This window comes from Trichechus manatus, unplaced genomic scaffold, assembly GCF_000243295.1.
Source record: "Trichechus manatus latirostris isolate Lorelei unplaced genomic scaffold, TriManLat1.0 scaffold00119, whole genome shotgun sequence".
NCBI classification, from domain to species: domain Eukaryota; kingdom Metazoa; phylum Chordata; class Mammalia; order Sirenia; family Trichechidae; genus Trichechus; species Trichechus manatus.
Window position 1 is genome coordinate 8,605,552 of NW_004444055.1, and position 16,331 is coordinate 8,621,882.

Below are 16,331 nucleotides of genomic sequence, written 5' to 3' on the forward strand. Positions count from 1 at the left end.
ATGTTCAATTGGGAAATGTTGTTATATACATTTTACCACAATAAAACAACTAAAAAAAAAAAAAGAGTTGCAGAGAAAAAAAAAGCTACCTTAAACACAGACATTGTTTAAATTCTTGTGAAGTTTCTAAAAATACAGAGCTGTGACCATAATGTACACAGGGATTTCATATCTGGTTCATCTGCTGTACACAGTCACATAAGAATGATTCATTAATGAATTTGTAAGATTTGGTCAACATATACCTACACATGCACTGCATACCAACACTAAGTGTGCCTTTGTCTGTGACATGGATCATGTGACCATACCAACTGCTTTTTAGAAAACATCATTTGAAGCTAAGAACAGCTAAGTTCTCACCTGAAAGAATATTATTCATCACATGAAATTAAAAAAAACAAAAACAAAAACAAAAAAAATGGGCATTTGCCTCAGGAATACACGATCAGTATTTTATTCTATCTCCACTCATCTTCCTTCCAGGGACCTGAAATGCTAAACAAACTCCAATTATTATCAAAGCCCTGGTGATTTCCATCAGGGGGCTTGACAGACTGAAAAGAGCAAAATTTTCACTAAGATGAAAGAACAGGCAGGAGTTAAGGATAACTTCCCCGAAAAGTGTAATTCCCTCAGTCTCTTACTCATGGATTGAAAAAAAGAAATCTCTCAATGTATGCTGCAAATCATATTCTCCTCACTCTAAACCATAAAATAGACCAAACCAGATACCATGTTGAGTCGATTCTGACTCATGGTCACCTTATGTGTGTTAGGGTAGAACTGTGCTCCATAGTATTGTTAATGGCTGGGTTTTGGGAAGTAGGTTGCCAGGCCTTTCTTCTGATGCCTCTAGTTATGGAAGATTTCCCAGATTCTTCTGACTGTGGGAGAGTACCATGGTACACCTATTGACACAGTCTAACTCCATATTGTGACACAAATTCTGTCTGAAAAAAAATCCAAAATTAGATTAGTAAAAGGTTAAAAAGAAAAAAAAAATTGTGGCAGCATCTCTGGCAGTTGCTGTTTTTTTCTTCACTGAGCACTGCAATAAACCAAATCATGGGCCATGTACCAGGCTCAGTGCCCTAACTTCCTAATGAGACTTCGAGAACACTCAGACAGGGACACGTGCTTTCAGCCTATGACAGAACTACCTGTGTGCAGAATTACTGTTTGAAAACATACTAATTTTATGTCCAAAAGGCGCAATGCCCATCTTAAGAGGTTTCTTTACTCATGTCTAGTTCCCTAAAATATACGAAGGGTGAAGTTTTCCTTTTGCTTTATACTTACTAGAAAAGCTGATGAACTTAAATAAAGCTCCAAAGGTTGCTAACTACATAATAATATCTCCAGTGTGGTGCACTTTATTAATTCAACTGAGTCCACCTACCTAATTAAGCACTTCAAAATGCGAGAGGACCATCTGTTCAAGATTCACCAACTAGAACATTCTGAAACCTCATTCAGGCCAGTTATTACCCTGAATTTGATGAACTGAAATTTCTTTGATTTCTATACTTCATGATGCCTCCGATGTCATTCAGTCATTCAATTACTTTAGATGTTGTTATGATTGGAGTTTTATTAATAGGCCATTGTAAATATATCTGTAAGAATCACAATCCCTGTGAACATGTAGTCAACAACCAGTGAGCATATACTTCATATTACAGGACTGACTCAAAGTGTTCAATCATATCTAATCAGAGGCAAGGGTATATTTATTTTATTATGGGGCACATCCCTCAAGGGAACCAAACTTTATATATAAACAGAGGGAAAGTGGCAAGCATAATTACACAAGAATTAAATGACAAACAGATTTGGCAATATCATTTACTTTCCACTTAAGTAATATCACTCATCAAAAGTTTCAATAAATCTTCCCAACTGTTCCTGCTCTTATACCTGGGATATGATTATCTGGAAGTGTTACAAGTCTGTTTTGAATCTCACACTCAATGGCTTGCAGGCATTCAGAATCATCACTAAGTCTTCCCTCTCCCTTGCCTCTCACATCACTATGTTCTCTCTCTCTCTCTTTTTATATTTTCTCAAACACCTGACCCTTCCTTCCTTTCCAATGCCTGATACCTCCTTGGTCTAGGTCTTTTATGCTTCACATCTAGACTATTTCAAAGATCTCCTAACTCATCCCACTCTCTCCAGGCTGTGCCTCTCAACAGTCATCACATAGAGGCTCTACAGGATGAGGGGTGAATTCCTTAAGTTGGGATTGAAGGTCCTCTGTTCTTGACCCAAGCCTGTCTCTCCAGACTTTGTACTCACAACTTTCTTACCTAGACCAAGTGGTATGATCCCAGTGAACTTTGTCCAGATAAATAATGACATGTTAAGATCATTTTTACTAGCTCACCTCATCAGTGCTCATGGTGTTCCCTCCGCCTGCCATGTACACAGTCATCACCACCCTTTATACCTCCACCATCTACTCAGGCCAGCTATGCGTCAGTCACTGCGACAGATGCCTGACCTATTTTGTCTCTAATCCTCACCCCAATTCTACAAGTTGTGTTTAGTGTATCATGATGAAGATCAAGTAACCTGACAAGGTCACAAACTAGTGAGCGATGAGCCAGGGCTCTAATCCAGGTGAGATTCCATAGCCTGCTTCTACAACCTCAGGGTTCCTAGAATGTCTTCCCTAGCTCCCTACTTACTAAAAACTTGGGGTTCCTTCAGCGTCTAGCTCAATTTAACCTCTTTCACACTAAGTTGTTTCTTATCACCTCCAATCTAGTAACAATGCTTACTCTGAGATTCTGCTGTTCTTACCGTGAGTCCTTCCCATTGCACTAAATCCTTTCCTGCACTAAAATGTTACATAATTGAATCATTTAACCACTTTAATAATATTTCCTATGGGTAAAATTGTATATCAGATGCATAATTACATTAACTAAGTATCTAAATAAAAGAAGTTTCAATAACAAAGGCACTTATGATCTTATAAGCTAAGAAGATCAGATGAGAGGGTTGGTTTGGAAGCTTAAAAATATCTTCAAGGACCTAAGTTCTTTCCATCTTTTCACTCCACTATCCTTAGAACAAGGGGCCCTGGTGATGCAGTGGTTAAATGCTTGGCTGCTAACTGAAAGGTTGGCAGTCTGAACCCACCAACTGCTCTGTGGGAAAAAGATGTGGCAGTTTGCTTCTGTTAAGATTTACAGCCTTGGAAACCCTACGTGGCAGTTCTACTCTATCCTATAGAGTCACTATGAGTCAGAATCGACTCAACAGCAAGGGTATCCTTAGAACAAGGAGACTTGGTGGCCCACTGGTTAAGTACTTGGCTGCTAACCAAAAGGTTGGCAGTTTGAACCCACCAGCTTCTCCGTGTGAGAAAAGACCTGGAGATCTGCTCCTGTAAAGATTACAGCCTAGGAAACTCTATGGGGCAGCTCTACTCTGTCTTCTTGTGTTACTGTGAGTTGGAATAGACTCGACGGCACACAACAATGACATCCTTAGAACAATGGCTTGTTCCTTCGTGTAGAGCAAGGAAACTACTGTATTTTAGAAACATATTAGACAATTTCTGGTCACAGAAGAGGATACTTCTCTTCTCTCATATTGTATGAGGGAGCAAAATATTTTCCAGAAGCTCATCATCAAGTTCCCCCATAGGTCCCCTCTGACCAGAACTGAGTCACATTCCATGCCCTAGCTGTGAGGGAAGCTGAGAAAGAAGTACCTAACATTTTCAGCCTCTATAGTGGGGGCAGGCTCTGCCAGCCAGGTAGAAAGGGAAGAAAATGGTGTCTGGATAGGCAACGAGCAATGTTTGCAAAAAACACCATTAGAGAAATATTAAGGAAACGATAAGCTCTGTATAACAAATATTCTCCCATGTCCAAATAGATGAATTATCATAAGAAAGTTTGCTAACCAGCTTATAACAAACCATCAAGATACAACAGGGTGCCGTTTCCACTAGAGGTCGGAGAGAAGAGAGTAGGAACCCCTCAATTCTTTAGCTACCAAGTTGCAATACATTCCCTTTCCTCACATTCTTAAATATCACAACCCACTTCTCCACCATTATTAACATCAGAAGCACCAGAGAAAGGAAGAAAAAATCCTAGCCCTTTTGAACTTCCATATAATCCTTCAAATATCTTAAAACAGGCAAACAAAAAAAAAAAAAAAAAAAATCAAGCGATTTAAAGAACAGAAATGGAGATCAAAGTATTTACAAGTGTCTTTTTCATATTCTTCTTTGCTGCTTCTAACACTATAGTCTGCCTTGTATCATCACCAACACCACTATCACCACCATCATTGTGTGCAATTATTCTAACCGCTTATTAAACTCTGAGCATCTAGAGGGCATTTCCTCATACAGCCTGCAGCATATAGCAAGTGTGCAATAGATAACTGTTCATCAGCTTCTACTCTTTTCACTTATTTGTAATGTGGGAAGTGCTATTTAATCTCTAATCCCTACTGACCTAGGAATGTGTTTTCTAGTAAAATCCTAGTCATAACAGAAGGGAAAATGAAAATATAAAGATATTCTATGGAGATCAGTATAATGGAATTTTTTCTCATACATTCAACTGTAGTACAATTATGTGTCCAAAAACTAGTTTTAAAAGAACAAGACTAAAGACAGCAATATAGACTAAACACAGACTGAGAAGAAGAATAAGCCATTTTAAAAAATTGTCAAATTCTGAAAGTTTACAATTTCTATTTACCTTAAGTCACACTAACATCCATTTTTCCCACAACTTATATTAGTAGCAATCAAGAATCAAGAAAGCCAAATTATGACAATGATACCTATCACCACAGGATTTTAAACTTCTCAAACTGCATCATGACATCACAATTCTTAGTTCATTCTCCCCGCCTATCTATGTTTTTAGATATTATTACCACCATTTTATGAAGGAAGAAAGTAAGACCTAAAGGTTAAAAATGTGCTTGTCTATGGCCTGGCCACAGAGCTAGTTTGCAACAAAGCCCAAGTCAGAACTTGGCTCTCCAGACATTCAACCTTGTTAACTGTCCCTGGAGCAGGATTTCCCCATAGCCACTAAAGATAAAAGTTAGTCATCTAGGAGAAAAGTCCTTTCTCAAAAACATGGTCCATTCTAGTTATCAGGTACAAATATTATGTTCTTCATCACATCTATCTTTGCAAAATCACTAGGCTTTAAGATAAACTCTAAGGAGAAATTCTAATGACTCTTCTATGTGATGATACGGTAATTCAAGTTATAAATGACAAAATAAGCAATAGCTTTATAAAAACACTTTAAAGTCCCCATTAATAGCAAAAATTCAGGAAACAGCATAGACATCCAGCAATAAAGAACCACTTAAAATAACTGTAGTACAATGGAAAACAATGCAGCCACTAAAATGCAGGTGGATCTCAACAGGCTACCATGAAAAGCTATCAAATCTTTTAAAGGGCAAAAGCAAGATGCAGAGCTGTGCCTATACTATAGTACACGCTCATCTATGCTTTAAAAGAGAATTATTATTGTTGTGTACTGTTGAGTCGATCCCAACTCATAGCGACTGCATAGGACAGAGGAGAACTGCCTCACAGGGTTTTCTAGGCTGCAATCTTTATGAGAGCAGATAGTCAGGCCTTTTCTCCTATGGAGCGGTTGGTGGGTTCGAACTGCCAACTTTCTGGACAGCAGCTGAGTGCATAACCATTGCGTCACAGGGCTACTTTTAAAAGAGAATACCCATTGCTGTTGAGTCAATTCCGGCTCACAGTGACCCTTTAGGACAGAGTAGTAATGCCCCACAGGGTTTACAAGGCTGTAATCTTTATGGAAGCAGACTGCCACATCTCTCTCCTGAGGAGCGGCTGGTGGGTTCGAACTGTCGACCTTTCAGTTAGCAGCCAAGCACTTAACCACTGCACCACCAGGGCTCTTTTAAAAGAGAATAGGGGGATTTATATAGAATACACAAGTGTACAATCTATTGGGGGAAATTTCTAGAAGGATATCTTAGAAATTGTTGATGGTAGTTACCTCTGGGGAGTACGACTGGGAATCTGGGGACAAACAGACTCACTTTTTGTTTTATAGCCTCTTTCTGGAATAGTTTTTTTTTTTTAATTCACCTTGTTATTTTCATAGCTTTAAAAAAGTCCCCAGTGCCTGCATCCTCAAGTGAGATTAATATGCAAATATTTCAAAATCCATTAGCACACTCAAGATGCTTCCTTGAGTTCTCTATGGACCTATGATTTTGCTAATAGCAGCAAGATAACTGGCCTCTGTGCCCAGGATAGTAAGCATTTTTGTAACTCAAACTAACTTGATGATTTAGTTTATGCAGTTATTTTTAGAAAAGTAATTCCCTACTGAAAAGAGGGTTTTTAAATCCAATTTCCTAAGGAAGTAAAACCATGTCTTAAAAGGTAGTTCTAAAAAAAATTTTATGGAGTTAATCTGAAATTGCCAAGTCATAAATAAAAGTTTTCAAACAAAAATCTCAAAAAGGAAATATGGTGTACTAATGTTATATCCTTTTTTTTTAATATAATTTCACAAAACATCTTCTCAAGGACCAACACTATTGAAAGCCCTGTAATATTTCTATAGAGAAACTGGTTTCCCAAGGACCACATCTTTTTTTCTGTATTACGCAGCCATGATACAGGCTCTTCACTCAGAACATCCACAGGAACAGACGATAACAGTTGTGACAGACTCTATTCACGGTGTCTGAAGGGAATCACAGAGTTCATCGAATGACTGTCTGCATATAGCTCATTTGACTCCCGAGGGCTGGAATGCTTTATTTATGATTCTCAAGTTTTAAAGTTTGGTTTTGCCTTTCAACAATGGTTTTTATAACTACAAAGTGCAATAAGCTATCTCCTTAAACAAGTTTATTAGTGTTCTCTTTAAGGTTGAAGTTTCAGAAGCCAAGATAGGGCAGGGTTACTTCTGGGGAGCATAGGGTTGCAGGGCAAGAAGCAAAAATTCTGAAAGTGGGTCACTTGGGGTAATAGTCAGTGGTGCCACTCCCATTTCCACCCCTTGATTCCTGGACCCATGAATCCTGGCTATGGGAGAAAGGCGCCGTATGTTGGATGCTGGTTTAGAGCATATATAGACTCCTGGAGAACACTGCCCCAACCCTGGAAGTTATTACCACCTAGCTGGCACCATAACTCTGTTTTTAGAAGGCCATTCCATCATTCTATCAAGCCAGCTGCTTCAGGATGATGGAGAACATGGTAAGACCAACAAATTCCATGAGCATGAGCCAATTACAGCACTTTATTTGCTGTGAAGTGAGTCCTTTGATTAGAGGCAATGCTACGTGGGGTACCACAATGGTGGATAAGCATTCTGTAATTCCACAGATGGTAGTTTTGGCAGAAGCACTGCATGCAGGGAAGGTAAATCTGTATCCAGAGTTTAAGTGTCTACTCCAGTAAGAACAGAATACTGCCCTTTCCATGATGGAAGTGCTCAACACTTTGTTGAGCACTGACATGAGACATAACTGTCTTCACTTCTTTGGCCCATTCAGAGAGGCGCATCCACATACCTCTTCCCCATACCTCCTTGCCTCCAATTTTCCAATCATGTTCCTTCCAAGTCCCTGACCATCCAGCCAAGCCATTGGCCACAGCCCATGAATCAGTATACAATCACACATCTGGCCATTTCTCCTTCCAAGCAAAGTGAACAACCAAGTGCACTGCTCGAAGTTCTGCCCATTGGGAGGATTTTCCTTCACCACTATCCTTCAGGGAGGTCCCGCAAAGGGGCTGTAGCGCTACCGCTGTCCACTTTCAAGTGGTGCCTGCATAACGCGCAGAACCATCTGTAAACCAGGCATGAGTTTTCTCTTCCTCAGTCAACTGATCATAAGGAACTCCCCATGAGGCCATAGGTGCAGACTGGGTGATGGAAGGTAATGTAACAGGAGTGGAGACCATGGGCATTTGGGCTACTTCCTCATGCAACTTACCTGTGCCTTCAAGTCTTGCTCAGGCTCAATCTTGTATATACCGCTTCCATTTAATGATGGTGTGCTGCTGTGCATGTCCAACTTTATGGCTCTGTGGGTCAGATGACATGCAGTTCAGGCTACATGGTGACTTGGTGACCTGTGGTTAAGCATTCAGTCTCTAGTAAGGCCCAGTGACAAGCCAAAAGCTGTTTCTCAAAAGGAGAGCAGTTATCTGCAGAGGATAGCAGGGCTTTTCTCCAAAATCCTAAGGGTTTGTGCTGGGATTCACCAATAGGGGCCTGCCAAAGACTCTAAACAGCATCTCTATCTGCCACTGACACTTCAAGCACCACTGGATCAGCCAGGTCACGGCCCGAGTGGCAAAGTGGCTTGCATGGCGGCCTGAACCTGTTGTAGAACCTTCTCTTGTTCTGGGCTCAACTCAAAACTAGTAGCTTTTTGAGTCACAGGCTGGAGTAGCCCTAGTGAGGGTTATGTTGCCTCCAAGATCCAAAGAGGCCCACCAGGCACTGTAACTCCTTTTTAGTTGTGGGAGGGGCCAGATGCCATAACTTATCCTTCACTTTAGAAGGAAGATCTCGACATGCCCCAGCATATGATGGATATGCAGGATGTAGTCAGGAGGGATCCCACCATTTCCCGCAGACAACAGGTTCAGCCCCTGGCAGCCTGAAAAAATCCACTCTTGCACTTTAGGCAATCAGCTGGAGGAAAGGAACCAGGGATGAGGAGAAGCCTGGAGGGACCAGTGGATATTAAGAGGGCCTCTCCACAACAGCCAGTCAACTAGTGGCTTGCGAGATGACACCCCTTCCTGTGTCCTTCTGAACAGGCTCACACAGAAGGCAGCTGTACTTCTTTCACAAGCAGTGTTCTAGCAGGCTGTGTGTCACAATTTCCCCTTTCTTTCCAACTGGAACTTTGCGCATTAACCTTTGACTATGTTGCACTCACAGTGCCATGAGGCTGCAAGATGCTTTGCACTGTTGGAAATGGCTTCTCTCTCTTTTTAATGACAGAAATGTAGTCTTCAAGATGCAAAATATCGAACAGTAAGCAGCAAATTCCTCTAGCTTTCCACTCCCCGCCCACAATTATGCTACTTTCTAAAGGCTGGGCATCGTTATCAACAACAAACTCTCCTTTGTGACATTTTGGACAAACTTTTGATACAGAACTAACTACTTAGAAAAAAAATCTGAATTAATACATGTGTATAAATATTTTAATACCCAGGAAATGAAAGAAAGATTATATTTATTTTAAAGTAATATACAGAAGTCTTCCATGACACAGATACACAAAGCCACAAATTGAATACAGACTTCCCATGAGATCAAGCAGCTCAGGAGCAGAGTTCCCGTGAAGTGAATCTTTCTCTGCCCCATAGGCAGCCCTGCATCCTTCACCCTGGGTACCTGAGTATGGCCAGAGAAGCCAATTCTTCACAGATGCACACTATACTTCTCCCACTGCTGCTTCCTCTCCCAACCTCTGAGGCACTGACCACATCTTTCTTTCATGTGGTAGGCTGACAGTGGCTGACACATTCACACAAAGTCAATTTTATGGAGGGAAGGGAGGACTCAGACATGTTAGCTGGTCAAAGACTGAATTTTAAAGTACAAAGTTAGATTCCAACTCAGCCTGGTTAAATCCAGGATGACTTTCAAACTCACAGAGAAGTAGAACTTGGGAGGAGACTTGGCTCTTTTCCAAGCAGTAGCCAGCACACTCAAACCCGTATATTTATCCATGTCTTAAATCCCAGACATCAGACTTACATTAAAGGACCAAACAATCAGGAGTTTGGTGATTCATTACGAGTTTAACCAGTTTAAATACCTAGCAATGCACTGAGAGATTAGGGAGGGATTTGGGTAAACACAAAGATAACTACTAAGAGCACAAAAATAATCTGCACTTCTCTAAGGCATCTTACAAGCGTTTGACTGCTAACCTAAAGGTCGGCAGTTCAAACCCACCAACTGCTCCGCAGGAGAATGATCTGGCAGTCTGATTCCATAAAGATGACAGCCTTGGAAACCCTATGGGACAGTTCTACTCTGTCCTATAGAGTCACTATGAGTCAGAATCAACTTTATGGCAACAGGCTTGGTTTTGGTTTAAGAACCTTATGGGAAATTATCACAAAGCTCCACAATACATAATTACACACTGATTGAAATCGGAGAGTGGTGCAGAGACTTACCAAATGCCGTACCACAAATCAGAGAGCAGACCAGGATCAGCAACCAGCTCGCCCTCCTGCCAGAGAGGCACTTGAGTACGTCTGCAAGGAAGCCAGGCTAGATTTTCTAACAGTACCTACCAGATGACTCACCCTGGACTTTGGAGATATTGCTCACATTATCTCTGGGTATTCCCGCATTTATCTCGGAGAAACTCCACGCCCACCACTGTAACCAGTCCAACTGCCAGCCATAATACACTATATTCAACATTACTGCTGTACAAATGTTCTCTTTGTGCTAACAGAAAAGATACTCATTCTATATCTTTGCAGGGGGGCAGACTAGAATGGAGTCCTGTTATCACACAACTCTGGGAAGGCAAGAGAACCTTAGAGGACATTAAGTCTGGCAGTCCGCATTTACCGACAAGGAAATGAGCTTAAGTCAACAAACTCTGGTTGGGTACAGCACAGGAAACACAACATGAATGAAGACAGAGTCAACAGCAAGTGGTCAGGCAGAGCGCCTAGGGAAGGGAAGTGGCTCAAATGTAGTCAGCAGAGTCAGGAGACTCTTTCCTCTGTTGATTCTTCATTCGATAGAGGCTCGCTGGGTGCCTGTGTGTGTCAGGCACAGGGAGGCAAGCATGCTGGAGTTGCAAAGGAGCCAGTCCCCTCCCAGTCTAGTGGTGAGGGAGAGAGGAACAGTGATAGTCACTGATAAGTGTCAGGAGAGGCAGTACATGGCACTTAGGAAGTACTTGCGTGGGACAGCTGGCGGGGGGTACACAAAGTAGTATAATGCAGAAAGAGACTTGTCAGGTGAAGGGAGTTAGCCAGATAGCAGGTAAGGATTTGGAGCATACAGTTAGAGGTGAAGAAGGAAGGAGAACTGGGATGGCAGACAGGGATCAAATCTTGAAGGTCCCAGTTAAATTATACAGAGGTGTTTGAATTTCATCCAATAGTCTGCGTGGCAGCCACTAAAGAATGTTGTGTAGGGGATTACGATGATCAGATACCCATTTCAGGTCTGTCCTTCTGAAAAAGCAGGATGGAAAATGCATTTTGACAGAGCAGACTGGAGCCTGCTATAGTAATCTAAGGCAAGAGCTGGTGAATGTATATGCAGGGTGGTAGTAGGAAAGCAGAGAGTAGTGTTTGAGGTATATGAAGGAGGTAGAATCAAAAGTACTTGACACCAACTAGATGTGGGGGTCAAGGGAGAGGAAGAAGTCACAGAAAATTCTGACTTTGTTTCATTCCTTCTGGTGGCTGATAAGATCACTCACAAGATAGGCAACTAACGAGGAGCAGGAGGAGATGTGGAGTACAGAGGCATTCAGCTTCAGATATGATGGCTTTGAGGTTCCTGTGGGACAATTAAGCACAGACGTTGAGTATACGTGTCAAAGCTCAGAGAGAGAAAGGAGCCAAAGAGACAGAATCAAGGCCCATCAGTGACAGCGCCTTGAGGCACCTTACTGAGAGGATATACATGTACTTCAGGTTAGGCAAAAACCAAACCAGTTGCTGTGGCGTCGATTCTGACTCATGGTGACCACATGTGCGTTGGAGGAGAACTGCACTCCGCAGGGTTTTCAGTGCTGTGACCTTCTAGAAGCAGATCGTCAGTCCTTTCTTCTGAGGTGCCTCTGGGTGGGTTTGAACTGCCAACTTTTCAGTTCGTAGTCAAGTGCTTAACAGTCTGTGCCACCCAGGGACTACTAGGACCAGGCAAACCTGATCAAATCTCAGCTCTGCCACTTAGTAGCCCTATGACCCTGGGCAAGTAAATTAATCTTTCTGAGACTCATTTTCATCTAAGGAAATTCCTCCTGGGATTTAATGAGATCAGAAAAGAACCTGATATCATGCTGGATACAGAAGACGTTCAATACTTTTCTCTTGCCCTTTCTTAATCATGTATTACATGTATGCTGTATTATAACCACATGAATATCAGCTCTTCCAACAGATTACAAGCTTTCTTGCTGTCAGTCACTCGTCTTTAAATAAATTCCTTTTGACCTCTCGTGTATGCACAGTTTCTCAAATATTTGAATTGCCACAAGTCAAATGAAAAACTCAGGCTAGAATAGTCCAGGGGACCAAGGGTTTCCTGCCTTTAAATACTAGTGCAAAGATCTCAGAATTGTTATATGATTTAAGCAGTACTGATTTAACTCTGTGTTGGGGATGGGATGAGAGGAAAGAAGGGCGACGGGTTTGGAAAGAGAGAATTTTGTCACTCTAACAAAGCCTAGTCAAAGTAACAGAACTCTACTCTGTATAAAACTATACTGTAATATTTAAGAGGAAGAGGATCTCCTGAAGTTAATATTGCATAGTCTCTATCCCTTGGCACAGTGCAAGTAAAGGTCTTAAATAAATGTTAAATAATAAATTCTAGCAAATGGATGCTGCTTTAAACCAAATGTTAAGTCAACAGTATATTTTGTATTTAAGAAATATATACTTTCTTTGCCAGGCTCAATTTGTTTATTCTGTTTATAACTTTTAAAATGAACATTTTAAAACTACAGTAAGATTTAAAAATCAGACTGATCACTAAGGCATACAAAATTCAACGCCACATAGTTAAGCTTGTTCATTTTTCTTTTGGTGTTGCCTTCAAATTTGGCTCCAACTTGTCTTACTTATTTTTATGTCTCCCTAGTCTCAAATTATCTTGGCCACTAGTTTATTTTATCTCCACCTCACTTGCCAAAACACATTCACAATCACTTCTTCCTTCCTTCCTTCCTGATCCTTTTCTGGTGGCTTCACGTACTCCCATTCTTTCACTCACTGCCGAGTTTGGCATTCCCATTTCATGTTCAGTGTCTCAGTCATAAATATCTCACCACCAACAAAAATTTCACCCAAGTTTCTAATATAAAATTATTTTACAATTGCCTCAAGGCTCTCTACTAGTTTGGCTCATTTAACTCTTTTGATGAAACACACAAAAATGATTCAATTCAGTGCTAATGGTCCTACTGCTATCTGTCTACAACCTGGCCACACGCAGCATAATTTAAGCATGACCAGTCTGAGAGGGCACGTTGGTCTGTAAGTGCTGAAGAACATGTACTCTCCCCTCACACTAAGGTTAGCCCTAACCTGCAGTTCTTGCTGTTCCCATGTTTACTGGACTCTGCATATCTCCCTTTAAACTCAATACACCACCTGCCCATCCCTCTTAGATTTTGACTCCTCATTGACACATAGGCCCAAGATACCTCCCAACTCTTTCCTGCCTCAGTTGATCTCCCCAGACTTGAATATTGTTGTTAGCTGCTGTCGAGTCGGCCCCTTACTCATGGTGACTCCACATTCAACAGAATGAAATGCCCTCCATAATCGCTTGCAGATGTAACTGTTGTGATCCATAGGGTTTTCACTGGCTAATTTTGGGAAGTAGATCACCAGGCCTTTCTTCCTAGTCTGTCTTAGTCTGGAAGCTCAGCTAAAACCTGTTCAGCATCATAGCAACATGCAAGCCTCCACTGACAGATAGGTGGTGGCTGCACGTGAGGTGCACTGGCCGGGAATGGAACCCAGGTCTCCATATAGAAGGTGAGAATTCTATCACTGAACCACCACTATTCAGACTTGAATAGATTCAACCAATTCTTTGTGTGTCTGTAAGATCCCCTATCCAGCTGTTAGCAGAGGGCAAAAAAAACAAAAACAAAAACAAAAACAAAAAAAAAAAAAAAAAAAAACAAAACGTAGCTAGATGGCCATTCAATTAACTGTATCTGCTACTAAGCCAGCAATATCCCCGACACCTGGCTCTGGGTTTGCATTAATTATCTCTCAGACACTGAGGAGGCGAGGACGGTGTGAAAGAATTCTGAGACGATGTAATTCTTCCAATTAAACATTACTTTGAAATACACATCACACACACCAGTCTAACTACAAGATGATTCACATTAGAATGAAGAGCTTCTCATCATCATAATGCTTCCCCCAAACTGCCCCAGGGCATCTACAAAAGAAGCAGGTCCTATCAAGGAATTTACCATAATCTATAGCATTATTTTTTCACTATCACATTATGCTCAAGGGTTATCTTACTTTCTTCAGAACCCAATTCAGGTTCTGTGTCCTCATATGACCCAAAGCACTCTCCTGGCAAATTCAGGGTTAGCTACTTGCTCTGCTAAGCCATTCTCTACTCTCTTCTCCCTCTGAACAGCTTAGCTACTGTTATGGATTGAATTACATCCCCCCAAAACATGCTGTGAATCCTAACCTCTATGTCATTTGGGAATGGGCTGTCTTTGTTATGTTAATGAGGCAGTATTAGTGTAGAGTACATCTTGAGTTAATCTCTTTTGAGATACAGAAAGAGATTAAACAAGAGATCAGAGACAGAGATGGTAAGAGATGCCATAACACCTGGAGATCTCCAAGGCATCAGGAAGCAGAAGCTGAAGAGAGGAGGATCTTCCTCCAGAGCCGACAGAGATAAAGCCTTCCCCCCCTGAAGCTGGTACCCAGAATTCAGACTTCTAGCCATCTAGACTGTGAGAGAATAAACTTCTGTTTGTTAAAGCCATCCACTTGGGTATTTCTGTTACAGCAGCACTAGATAACTAAGACAACTACTTTTTAAATTCTTCTTTTTCCCAAGATTTAGTTCTTTCGACCAGAGGTCGTGAAGTGGGTCTCTGGTTTTATGCAGAAAAAGCATAGTTAGCTGTTTGCCTAGGGGGGCACCGCTGGTTCAGTGGTAGAATTCTTGCCTTCCACATGGAAGAACTGCGAGACCTAGGTTTGATTCCTGACCAATGCACCTAATGTGCAGCCACCACTCGTCTGTCAGTGGAGGCTTGTGTGTTGCTATGATGCAGAGAAGGTTTAGGAGGGCAATTTGTTCATATCTATCCTTATTTAAAATACACATACCCCTTGACTCAACAATTTTGCTTTTATAAATTTGTCCATATATGTACAAAGATATCCAATACAGTATTACAAAACAAAACAAACGTGAGGAAAAAACCCACCCTGGAAGGAACCTAAATTGTATACCAATAGTGGACTGGTTAAATAAATATGGATATATATATTGTGTAGAGAATATTTCTGTAAAGATACATAAGAAACTTAACAGTGTTTATCTCTGGGGAAAAAGAACCCTGGTGGTGCAGCGGTTAAAGCACTTGGCTGCATTTTTCACCTTATGCCCTTTAGCACTATGGGATTTCTTTCTATGAATTTTCATTTTTAAAATTAAGCTAGTTAATAGGAAAAAAAATGAACCTTATAATTTAGGCTTATGCAAATGATCTACTAAACACTTCATTTAACAGTGTTACTTCATCTTTGTTAGACAAGAAATGGAAAAGTGACACACAAACAGTAATTCTATACAAGAGATATACACTACAATATGTATGCTTTTATAGTTAATGATTTATTTAATCATTAAACTTTAGGAACCTCTGTCTTAGAGCCTCAGAAGATTAGGGTTTTGTTTTTATTTCTTCCCCTCTATAAAGGTACCTGGAAGCCCTGGCGGCACAGTGGTTAAGAGCTACAGCTGCTAACCAAAAGGTCAGCCGTTTGAATCTACCAGCCGCCCCTTGGAAACCCTATGGGGTAGCAGCTCTATTCTGTCCTACAGGGTCACTATGAGTCGGAATCGACTGGATGGCAATGGGTTTTTATTGTTGTTGTTAAAGGTACCTGCTGTATGTGTTATAGACTCTTTGACAATTTAAGTGGCTCTATTTAACCATCTTATTGTGCTGAACATTTGTGTTTATGCTTAAAGTTAGTTTTACTCTGGAAAGTGGGATGAACTAGGGCTGTGTGGGGAAGGACCTCACAGCCTGTGTTAAAAGCTTAAAAAGAAAAAAAAAAAAAAAACCCACAAAACTCTTCAGGTCAAATAAAAGACTGACGCTCAGGTCCTGTGGAGGACTTATCGAATCTCTGGGTCTCAATCTCTGGAGTCCAATCTACATATATATACTTTAACAAGCTCTTCAGGTAATTCCTATGTTGCTTGTACTGCCTCATGCACACCAGAAGTAACTATGCTTAGCAAACACTGTCTTATCTATAGGAAACAATACAGTATAGAGAAGAAAATTCTATGAGCAAAAGTGTTCACTAT

At 40.9% G+C, this 16,331-nt stretch overlaps 1 protein-coding gene across 2 annotated transcripts in view; it reads right to left on the reverse strand.

Annotated features, from left to right (window-relative positions):
* TMCC3 (transmembrane and coiled-coil domain family 3) overlaps positions 1-16,331 on the reverse strand; it is a 79,396-nt gene that overhangs the window by 27,006 nt on the left and 36,059 nt on the right. Inside the window, exon 2 of one of the 2 annotated variants that reach the window (XM_023738583.1) lies at positions 7,996-8,086. The exons of the other annotated variant lie outside the window; for it this stretch is intronic. Coding sequence (XP_023594351.1) covers positions 7,996-8,070 — 75 coding nt within the window. The 5' untranslated portion in view covers positions 8,071-8,086. The remainder of the gene's footprint in view (positions 1-7,995; positions 8,087-16,331) is intronic. 2 annotated transcript variants of the gene reach the window in all.